This window comes from Papaver somniferum, chromosome 7 (assembly GCF_003573695.1).
Source record: "Papaver somniferum cultivar HN1 chromosome 7, ASM357369v1, whole genome shotgun sequence".
Classification (NCBI taxonomy): Eukaryota; Viridiplantae; Streptophyta; class Magnoliopsida; order Ranunculales; family Papaveraceae; genus Papaver; species Papaver somniferum.
The window spans coordinates 160,136,378-160,147,817 of record NC_039364.1 but is presented as its reverse complement, the minus strand read 5'-3'; the positions used below and the strand labels follow the sequence as shown (position 1 = coordinate 160,147,817).

General features: G+C 38.0%; 2 protein-coding genes across 2 annotated transcripts; one reads left to right on the top strand and one right to left on the bottom strand.

The window, feature by feature from the left end:
* The first annotated feature begins 738 nt into the window (after positions 1-738).
* On the top strand, positions 739-2,944 carry LOC113298904 (50S ribosomal protein L35, chloroplastic-like). Its single transcript, XM_026547774.1, has 3 exons — positions 739-1,089; positions 1,169-1,285; positions 2,620-2,944. Exons 1-3 carry the CDS (start codon positions 820-822, stop codon positions 2,695-2,697), a joined length of 465 nt encoding a protein of 154 aa, XP_026403559.1. The 5' UTR covers positions 739-819; the 3' UTR covers positions 2,698-2,944.
* A 334-nt stretch (positions 2,945-3,278) lies between these two features.
* Positions 3,279-5,026, bottom strand: LOC113295445 (UDP-glycosyltransferase 79B30-like). The gene is made up of 2 exons (XM_026543784.1): positions 4,397-5,026; positions 3,279-3,830 (listed from the first exon to the last, which is right to left on the bottom strand). The coding sequence occupies exons 1-2, from the start codon at positions 5,024-5,026 to the stop codon at positions 3,279-3,281; spliced, it is 1,182 nt and encodes a 393-aa protein (XP_026399569.1).
* Between the last annotated feature and the right edge of the window lie 6,414 nt (positions 5,027-11,440).

The window sequence follows — 11,440 nt, the reverse complement described above, 5'->3', positions numbered from 1 at the left end:
TTAATTTGCAAGAGATGATTTCATGGGGTGCTATTCGTGTTTTTGAGTTCGTGTCTATTTGGTAACATTTTCTTTTTGCTTTGTCTTAATTTGCTGCGAAAGGAAGAGAATGAAGCACCAGGTTGCACCCGGGTGAAGCTTCCTGCCCAACAACTTTCTCCAATTCCTTACTTTACCTTACCATAACTTAGTTAGTTTAACTTGATACCTAGTACATATATAGATACTGTGATATTGTGCTAATGTCCTACGGCTGTCTACATTTTTTTTGAAAAAAAATTTGCGAATTTTTTTGCATTGGTTTCTTTTTTTGTTTTCCCTTGTAGATGAAACGTAAGTATCTCTCAAAACGTAGTTAGATAAGGAAATTTGAATATATCCCTCTCCCATATTTTTATTAGGAAACGTAATTAACGTGGTATTTTTTCCCCGATATATAATGGTCAAGACATCTTATTATGAAAGCATAGTCAAATCAGGAAACCCAACAATCCGACGGACGTCTATATAGAACATATAACGAATCGATCCACGCCGTGGGATGACGAAATCGATGGTCGGATTTACCAGATTACACACATCATTTCTTTTTATAATATAGATGTTAGAGGGGACCTTCCTCTTTTTTTATGAAAAAAAAAAGCAAAGAAAGAAACAAAGGACCCGAAAGAGATTATAGAAGTGTTGGAGGATTGATGAAAATCTTGGTGTTATATCCACAAAAAAACTTGTTATACTCCCCCTCAAAGATAACAACAGGATAGAACATTTCTCCAGAAAAAAAAACCTTGAAGGCAAAAAAACAGAAAAGAAGAAGAAATGGCTTGTTCAACTACAATGTCCTTCTCTTTGAAATTCTTCTCATCCTCATCCTCATCCTCATCATCTTCTTCTTCAGCAAAAAATTTCAATGTAGTTCGTCTAACAAACTTTTCCAAAGGAACAAACTCACTGAAGCTCAGTTCTTGTCAAAACATTTCAGGCTCATTCTCACCTTCAATTCTCGCTGTGAATAAACTCTCTGTATCCCAGCAAACTCCAACTTTTACTGTCTTTGCTGCTAAAGGTTACAAATTGAAAACCCACAAGGTAATTTAAAGGATTTTGTTAAAAACCCAATTTTGATTTTTAAAAATTGGATTTTTATGTATATGTGTTGTTCTTTTAGGCTTCTGCAAAGAGATTTAGGGTTACTGGAAATGGGAAGATAGTGAGGAGAAGAGCTGGAAAGCAACATTTGTTGGGGAAGAAGAACACCAAGAGGAAGAACCGATTGTCCAAAATTGTGAGTTCTTCTCTTAAATACTGCTAATTTTCCTTCTTATCTGGAATGATATAGATTTTTGTTTGGTTTAGATTAATTCTAGATAGCTGAAAATGTTAAGTAAGTAGGCTACTTGAAGCAACGGTTGTAACCCGAAATTCTGTACCATAAACTGTCTGCTTAGGGCTTAGGAGAGTGGCTTATAATTTAGGAAATTTTGAATTGCAGTGGTTGTTTATGGAATGTGAATTATAATATGTTTGTTGGTAGTCCAGAGTCATTTTTCAAGGACATTATGTACACTTTATGATTTGGAAACTCGTGAACTATGGCTTTAGGGGTATTTTGTTGAGGGTTGTTGAGTTGCATCCTTCAGTAATAGATTAGTAGAAGTGTTGGTTGTGTCCAAATTTTGGCAATGAAAAGTTTCTCTCTTGGGGAGTTCGGTTTGTTACCCGCTAAGATTGAGCAATGTAAACTGAAACCAAATACTATGGAGGCTTATCCGTGAAGTAGCTTAGTTAGAATCAAAGAAGTATCTAGGCAACGTGTGTTCATAAGTGATAGCTGTGTGTCGTTGCTCATCTTAGATCGTCTCGTCAAATGTAACTTCTCAAGCATCACGACTGATGCCGCCTAACTGTGTGTTTCAGTATCTAGCCATTGAAGAACTAGAAATCTTTGAGAGGTGAAGAACTTTTGTGATAATAGTTTGGTCTTTTAGAAATCAGTTAAACCTTTTCTGCAGCTCTGAACTTCTGATACGGCCTACACCCTGGTACTGTAGGTTTTTTTGAAGCAGATAATACATTAGAGACATCAATTTCGAGTCCAACTGGTGTTGGTTTTCAAAATTGATTCAATTTGAATGGAAGTCCTAACAGCAATTTACACTACAGTAACTAAATCATCAACAAATGCCTTATTTTTGTAACCTCTTGAGTTAGGATGATAATGAGGATTAATGTCGCTCTCTCCTTCTTAGACTGCTTTACTACAGTACAGGACATGTCTATGCATAACATGTAGATCGAAGCATTTCACCTCTTTATTTTGCTTGGTACTGAAATCAATGTCAATTAAGTACACAAAAAATGATTTTGGAACTCAAAATTCCGGTCCCACTTTATTGCTGGTCATTCTAGATTTTTTTTTGAGAAGAATGTAGTTCTTCCAAACAAGTTAGATGAACTTCATCAACTAGGCCATCCCCGATTACCAATACCTTGTTTGTATTTTGTTTTTGCTTAATTTTTGCTAGTGTAACAATGCAAGTTATACTCAGTGTTGTCCTAAGTTGCAATTGCAATCAAATTGAACATTCGTATTAATATTTTGGTTTTGATTATTTACAGCATCCCGTCGACCGCGCTGACTATGACAATGTGATCAAAGCCTTGCCGTATCTTAAAGTCAATCGGTTAGCAAAGTAAGGTGATGATTCCCATGGATCCATGAATTTGTCTTTTCTCATGTTTTTATGTGATCTAAATTTGTATCTTTTTGTTGAAGAGGACTAGTTCTTTGGTTCTAGCTTTTGAGAATGTAAAATCAATCTCTTTTTTGTTTCATTCCCACAAGCATATGAACTTTTGTTGTATGATAACTTCATTTTCTTTGCTTTCTGTCCTCGACACCCATTGATGATTCATGACTACTCTAGTTGTCGTCAGTTATTTCTGCACAGTAGCTTGATTTAGCATTTCTAGTTTGTCTCAGACTCTGAATTTTCTTTTGCCGTCTTAACTCTGACTTCCTGTTCCTCTGAGGAATCTGAAAAATACCCAATTGTATCAATTCGCTCCCGTAACAGAAAGGTTAACCTAGAGTCTTTTGGATTACATAGCAGTAACTTGTTTTGCGAAGAATTCTAGCTTAATACATTTGAGGCCATGCTGGGAACAGGAATGCAGGGAGGTGATGGTTGATCTACAAAAAACATAAAAACACTGAACTCGGCATTCTAATTCATGCAACATATCACTATTATCACAACAATGGGATTTGATCAGACTCACTTGTTAATCTCTTCCTGTAACTTACTGATGAAATTATCGATATACGACGACTCGACTCCTTGTTTAGACAATAAACCTTTTAAACTTAAGTGATTAGCCTTTATCTCAAATCCAGCTTTACTATCTTCATCCATCACCATCTTAATTGCACTACAAATACTTTCTTTACTAAACCAACTTTCATTTCTCTTCCTCTCGACTTCAACAGCCACTTTCAGTTCACCACTCAATAGCCTCGACGTCAAATACTGATCATCCAATTGCGGCATCAAAACTAACTGAACATCATTCAGCAATGATTCTGACAATGATCCAAACCCGCAATGGCTCACAAAACATCTAACTGACCTGTGAGCCAATATCTTTGGCTGTTGAACCCAACCACCATGAACCAATCCTCTCCCTCCAACTCTCTCCTTGAACCCGTCTGGCAATGCTTCATCTACAGTCTCAAAACCTGCAGGTGGTTTCAACGCTGCGAGAAATGGCAGCCCCGTTCGCTCAATGCCAAGAATCAGTTCTTGGAATTGGTCCTTGCTCAAAATAATCTGACTCCCAAATGCACAGTAAATAACTGAGCCTGTCTTGAAACTTCCCAACCAACTAGCCCAACGTTCTTTGTTGAGATTATTAGTCCCACATTGTATGGGCAATTAAGATCCTGCGGTTTATAATCTTTAAGGGCCTCTCCACTCATTGCCAATTGGTTTTGAGTTGGATGTCCACAGACTTTAATATGATATTAGAGCAGGTTATTGTGTCGAGTCGTCATCTTTGCTCCGCGTCACCCGATTTATTGTCCACGTGTTAGACCCTACGAGGCTACACGTGAGGGGGCGTGTTGAGATTATTAGTCCCACATTGTATGGGCAATTAAGATCCTGCGGTTTATAATCTTTAAGGGCCTCTCCACTCATTGTCAATTGGTTTTGAGTTGGATGCCCGTATTTTAACATTCTTCCACTGATGTGATTATTTGAGTTTGATCAGGAAGAAGTAGACCTGTTGGTAAAATTGGTTTTTTATATTGAATCTCTAAGTAATCACAATAAGAACCTTCGATCTCTCTACAGGTCCTTATGCAAATGAGATCACACTCGATTAAGGAATTAACCACAAGTTGATGAGTCGTCAAACCTCCGCTGTCTTCGTTCTTGTCAGCCCAAAATGGTATTGCATCTTCAACTTCATGGGCGTGAAGCTTTAACGAAGAATCAGGTGGAAAATCAGGCGGAGGTTCCATTAAACTCAGCCTAGTTTTATCGTCATCATTTTGTATATTACGTGAAGGTACTATAATGTATGCAGTAGATGCAGCGCCGCTTGTAATGAAAGCAACAGATTTGATGCCAACTTGACGTGCAAAAGATGGAACCCAGTGCGCGTGGTCGAAGAAAACGAAATCCGGCCGAAGATCAATAAGAATAGATTCAACATGCTTTCGCGAGTCAAAGAAGGCTAACATAAGGAGGTGAGCAAGTGAAGGTGAAACATCTGAGAAGGTTTCGGCACCATGGGGAAGACCATCAATGTGCGGTAAGCCGAGTGGCACAAAGGTAATGAGATTTGGATATAAATTCATGGATTCTAATTTGGAGATTGTTTTGGGGGGACAAATATAGGAGATCTTGTTACCTTTTTCTGCTAATTTGTTTGAGAGATGAAGAAATGGAGTTAAGTGACCCATGGCAAGAAACGGAAACATGGCGGCATGAAATGTTGGTTTTCCGGTGCTGGTACTCATGGCTGCTGCTTAATTAAGATGAGCGTTCTAGCGTTTGATCTTTTGCTGGCTCCTAAGTTTAGATGATAATGAATTTTGCTTGTCACTCGAAAGTCTTGTAATCACATAAAAGTTTGGGTCACTCACTCCTTCGGTGTTGAAGTCCAAGGAAACGACAATGTAGAACTAGGTGGAAAGAAGCAGTGAGAGCCCACAAGCTCATTAGGCATGTATCACGTGGGCACCATTAACCTTATCTGCAGCAAGTTTGCATTATTGGATGCCTTCCCCACGGTAGTGTTGTTTCTATCAGTCATATATGGCGATATAACGAGGTGTAATATGGGATTATGGATTATTCAAAATTGCCATAGTTCCAAATTGTTAAGGGATTTTTAGGCTAAGGCCCGATTCATGGGTTACCCATAATATGAGGCCCTTAGTTAAAAAAAATTTAAATCTAGGTTCAAATTATTAAAAGGCATTCATGCCCTTACATATATTTTCAAGTCCCTAATTAAATAAAATATAAAATTAATCTCTTAATTAAATAAAATTTAAAACTAAGCCCAAAATTACTGAAAATACATGTGTTACTTTAATATTCATTTACAATAACTTCTTAGGGCAAATTTTGAGTCTCGGAGATGGAGAGAGAGAAACAGCGAGAGAGAGTTGGAGGGCGACGGAAGCTTATTCAGTTGGACAGAAAAAGCTTTGAGATCACGATGGAGACTTTCGGCAACAAGGAGATGGTGAAGATTTTGGAGAGGGGTTGGGGTGGTGTTAGAGATCGGATAACATTACCAAAGGAGACGGTGTTATGGGTGATATCTTTGCTACAGATGATTTATAAAGGAAGAATAAAGAGGTGAAATACGAGAATATGGTGGGAGATCAAATCTTTGTAATTCGAGTCCAGTCAAATCGTGGAGGAGATTATATCAGGATTTCAATACAAGTGAAAGGTGATGAAGAAAATACTTATATAGCATATGTGTACCAAGTGGTGATAATAAGAGCCGCTGATCTATTCTTGCTGAGGTTTTAGAGCTATATTTGGAGAAGATGGGATGGAAGGAAGTGAGTCAAAGTATACCTAAATCTATGGATTTTCCTAAAAGTGGTGGATCAGTCAAATCCAGATTAAAAAGAACTGGAGTTGTTACACTTTCAAGGAAGGTTGGGTGGAATCAGGTGGTTGTATATTAAAAAGGAGTTGGGTATTACAAGGTTTTTGGGGATTGAAGGAGTATCGATGTTGGAAGGACTGTTGGAGATGGAGGAGGTGGAGGGGAAGAAAATATGGAAACCATTAAATTGGATTTATAAAGGTGTGAAGATTTCTTTGGCGATGTGGACTGGTGATTTGGTTAGTAAACCGAAGAAGATGATGGTGCATACTCAGCAAAGGAAGAAAAGGCTGACATTATATCCAGTTGGTAAGATTGAGGAACATGTTCATTGGTTTAAGGTTAGGGGACTAGCGTCTGATAAATGATCTTCGGAGTTGATCAAGAGACTAGGGAATGAGCTCTCTGGAGGAGGATTCTCTAGGATTGCAACTGAAACACTTAGGATGCAGGGAAACTGATTTTTTAGAATTGCAGTCACTGGAAACATCAGTACAATACCGGCGGTGCTGGTGGCGGGGGTGGATGGGCAGAAGGTGGTGCTAACGGCGGAATGGGATCCTAATTATGTAGAGAAATCTCGTTTGTGGAGCTAGAATATCGTCGGGAAGTTAGTAATTTTGACTTTTCAGTTAAGGAGTTATTTCCGGCTAAAATTCAAAATGCCGTTAACAATTTGTTGTTGACGCGTAATCAGGATTTGATTTTGGAAAGTACTGTCAGAAGTGAGTCAGATGGGGGTAGGGAATCAGAAGCTGAGTCAGTTGGCGGTGGAGAGTTAGCTGCGGATTCAGTTGGTGGTTCGGGTTTTCGGGTTGATGGGTCGACGCAAAGGTCTAGCCCAAAAACTAATTCTGGTCAAATGGTGATGTTTGGTCAGGATAACATCATTTATGCTAATCGATTTAGGGTTTTACAAAATTCCCAAATTGAAAACCAGGAGGTGGAGGAAGGAGAAATTAATGAGGGTGTTGGGGATTCAAATTTAGAGTATGATAAGGTGGTGGAGATGAATATTCTCTCTAACATAGATAATTAGGTGGTTATGAAGCTTGAAGATTTACAGATATCACATACGGAAAGTATGGAAAGGGTGATGGAAGCAGCTGAATTAATGATGCTCCATTGATGCACATATGGGGGAATTTGTGAGGGGGATAGCCAAATCTTGAAGGAAGTTGTCATGAAACAGGTGGTGAAGTACAAGGAGAGGTTTAGGAAGGTGAATGCGGAGAAGATGGTGTTAGCTGCTCAGATAATAGATGGGGAGTGGTCGTCAGAGTTGGCTTTAATGGAAGTTTATAATTGTAGTGAGGTGGAGGTGGTTTCAAATTCTTTAATAGAAGTTAATGGATCTTAAACTGATTAGTTGGAATTTGCGAGGGATGAACTCTTATGATAAAATGGTGGCTCTAAAAAATTTAGTGTTGGATCAGAAGTGTGATGTGTGTATGATGAAGGAAATTAAAATAATGAAGATGAATGAATGGATGGTTAGGCAGATTTGGTATGATACTGAGTTTGATTGGGATTATATCCCTTCAACTGGTACTTGTGGTAGCAGTGGAGGTCTTCTTACAATCTGGAATACCAACAAGTTAGGGAAAGAAGATGGAAGAATGGGTAAGAATTATATTACTACTCTTTTTACTTAGAAAACTGATGGTTTTAAATGGGCTGTTTGCAACATGTACTCTGCTTGTGAGTACAATGAGAGGGCTTTGTTTTGGTCTGATCTTGAGGGGGTTAGGAAATGGTGGACTGGTCCCATTTTCTTTGTAGGAGATGTTAATGCAGTTAGATGTGATGAGGAGAGAAATAGAGGTGAAGGAGATAGCAGGAACAAGGATTTTCTTGACAATTTTATTTACAGCCAGGAGTTGGTGGATTTGCCATTGTTGGGAGGAGCTTATACTTGGTTTGATATGCAGGTAAATCCTTTACGATGTAGACTAGATATATTTTTTCTTAGTGTGGAGATGGATTTGAGATTTCCAGAAGCAATTCAGATGGCTCTTGCTAGGGTAACTTCAGATCATAAGCCTACAATGTTAGTGTCAAAACCAAATATAGTGTGCAAGCCTTATTTTAAGTTTGAAAATAGTTGGATTTTGCATAAGGATTTTTTGAAAAAGGTGGAGGAATGGTGGGGAATAATGAAGTTTCAAGGAATTCCTAGTTTTGTGTTTTTTAAGAAATTACAGAATCTGAAGTATTTCTTGAAGAACTGGAGTAGGGAGGAATTTGGTGGTGTCAAAAAGGAGAAGGCAGAGTTGACTGGGAAGATTGGCTATTTGGATCAGATGGAAGAGTCTTATGTTTTGTCTCAAGTTCAGTTTGAAGAGAGACTGAATTACAAGCTGAAGTTGAAGAACATAACAGTTACGGAGGCAAGGAAGTGGCATTCTAGAGCTAAGCAGAATGAGTTTAGGTGGGGAGACTCAAATACATCTTATTTATTTAGAATTGCTAATGCCAGAAGAAAAAAAAATATTATAGCTAAATTGGAGATAGAAGGGGAGGAATGTTTTGACCAACAAAGAATTAGGATGCAGATGGAAGTTATTATGAGAATCTGTTTAAGGAACAAAATGATGTTTTTTTTTCTCTTGATAATTTAGATTTTCCAAGATTGGAGGAAGAGGAGAAGGGGGAGATGGAAAGGGAGTTTATAGAGGAAGAAGTTTATGCAGTGATTAAGCATTTTGGAGCTAATAAATCTCCAGGACCAGATGGGTTCTCTATGGAGTTTTACAAATCTTGTTGGCATATAATCAAGACTGATTTCATGAGGGTAATGGGGTAGTTTTATACTAAAGGTACTTGGGACTGGAGATTGAACTGTTCTTTTGTCTCTTTAATTCCAAAGAAGGAGGAATCTAGTACCTCTAAGGATTTTAGGCCTCTCAGTATTCTATGTAGTGCTTATAAGGTGTTGTCTAAGGTGTTGGCAAACAGGCTGAAGTTGGTAATGCATAAGTTGGTGCTGATTATCAGGGGGCTTTTGTTAAGGAGAGACAAATCTTGGATGGTGTGATCATTGCTAGTGAATGTATTGATAGTAGATTGAAGGGGAAGAAGCCTGGGGTGTTATATAAGATTGACATGGAAAAAGATTTTGATAATGTGAAGTGGAAGATTTTGTTGAGAATTTTGGAGAAGCATGGATTTGGCAGCAAGTGGATCTCATGGATAAAATGGTGCATCTCTTCTGCGCATATTTCTGTTCTGGTTAATGGGAGTTCGACTGAGAAGATTAAGCCATCTAAAGGGCTGAGATAGAGATAATCCTTGTCTCCATTCTTATTTCTTTTGGTGGTGGAGATATTATCTAAGTTGGTGTTGGATGCAGTGGTTAGAGGACAGATTCATGGTTTTCAGGTTAAGGAAAATGGTTGTATAATTTCTCATCCACAATTTGCATATGCCACTTTGCTGTTTTTGGATGCTGATCGGGAGGAGATTAGAAAGCTTTATCTCATTTTAAACTCATTTGAGATGTTGAAGTTGAATCTGGAAAAGATCTCATTGATTAGTGTTGGTGCCGACAGTATTATTTCTTCTTTATCTTTGGATCTTGGATGTAAGGTGGAAAAACTTCCAAGTAAGTACTTAGGACTGCCTATAAGAGCTATATCTAGATGTATTTCTGTATGTGATGAAGTAATTCAAAGAATGGAGGTTAAACTTGAAACTTGGAAGAAGAAGTTTCTGAATAAGGCAGGTAGATTGGTTTTGATCAAGAGTTATTTAACTAGTTTGCCAGTTTATTTCTTGTCTTTGATTCACATGCCGGCAGAGGTGGAGAAGAAGTTAACAAGATTGATGAGGAACTTCTTGTGGGATGCTAGTGATAATAGAAGGAAAATGTGTTGGGTGTCTTGGATTAAGATTTGTAGGCCAAAACATCTAGGGGGTTCGGGTATCAAGGATCTCAAAAGTACTAGCAAGTCTCTCAAGGCAAAGTTGATATGGAGGTATTCTAGGGACAATAAAATGATATGGACAAGGGTGGTGCAAGAGAAATTTTGTAATAATCCAGAGATTTTGCTTCCAAGTGATGATGTTAAACCTAAGGGGAGGAGTGTATATGGAAGAATATTCTCAATTCTACTTCTTTTCTGCAGGACAGTATTACTTATAAGCTAAACAATGGGAAGTCTGTGAGGTTTTGGCTGGATGAATGGTCAAGTCTTGGAAAGCTTAGAGATAGGTTTCCAGCAGTTTATAAAGTATGCAGAAATAAAACAGCATCAGTGGCAGAAATGGTTGTTGATGGAAGCTTGGTTTTTGATGCTAGGAGAAGACTGACTAGTGAAGAACAATTGCAATGGGATTTGTTGTGTAATGCATTGGGTCCAGTGCATAGTGTAAATGGAGAGGATGATGAAATAGATATTATGGGGGGTGGGGGGGGGGGGGTTCAGTAAAGAAATGTTATGAAGCCCAAGTGCAGAATGTAGATGAAGATTGTGATTCATAAGTTTTTTTGGAAAAACAACATTTCTTCTAAGGTTAGTTTTATGCTGTGGGCCAATTTCCATAACTCTTTGCCTACTAGGAGTATGTTGAAGCATAGAAGGGTTGAAGTGGAGAATGATTTGTGCTTGTTTTGTAAGGAACAAGAAGAGACAGCAGACCGTATGTTTCTGTATTGTCAGTATGCCTTTGAAGTTTGGTCTGAATTCATAAAGGCTTTCAAACTTTCGTGGGTTTGTCCTTCTACAGTGAAGAAGATTTTTGAAATGTGGAGATTCAATGTCTTGAGTGGAAGATGTGAAGAAGTCTGGTGGAAAGTGATTTATGCAGTGTTGTGGCATTTTTGGAAGGAGAGGAGTTGTATATCTTTCGGAGGAAGAGCCATGGAAGTTGAGGAACTTTGTTTGCTTATTAGACAGACTATTGTAATTTGGCTCTCGGATAGGGGGGTGTTTAAAGATTTTTCAATTTCTCAGGTGTTGTATATGTGGGATACAGTTCTACACTTGTAGTTTAAGGTAGACCTGTTCCTAGGATGGTTTTGTACATATCATTTTTTCAATATAACCTTCTTTTTTCAAAAAAAAAAAAATTCTTAGCATGTGTAACTAGAAGTTACACACGTGTATGTCTAGTGTAATTGAGAGTTACATATGTAACTATCTAGTGTAATTGAGAGTTATACATACATCTGATTTGTGTATTCAGCGTCAACTCCAATTCCAGCGAGACCATTACCACATTTAAGCAATTAGTTTTTATGAAGTTTAAATATTTGCCTTCCCTTGTTGTCTTCTTCACTCCAAAATGCTTGCACAAATTG

Coding starts and splice junctions, on each gene's coding strand:
- LOC113295445 (XM_026543784.1), bottom strand. CDS start 5,026: ATGAGTACCAGCACCGGAAAACCAACATTTCATGCCGCCATGTTTCCG. Junction 3,831..4,396: donor TGACGACTCATCAACTTGTG/GTTAATTCCTTA, acceptor TTTGGGAGTCAG/ATTATTTTGAGCAAGGACCA.
- LOC113298904 (XM_026547774.1), top strand. CDS start 820: ATGGCTTGTTCAACTACAATGTCCTTCTCTTTGAAATTCTTCTCATCC. Junction 1,090..1,168: donor ACAAATTGAAAACCCACAAG/GTAATTTAAAGG, acceptor TTGTTCTTTTAG/GCTTCTGCAAAGAGATTTAG. Junction 1,286..2,619: donor AGAACCGATTGTCCAAAATT/GTGAGTTCTTCT, acceptor GATTATTTACAG/CATCCCGTCGACCGCGCTGA.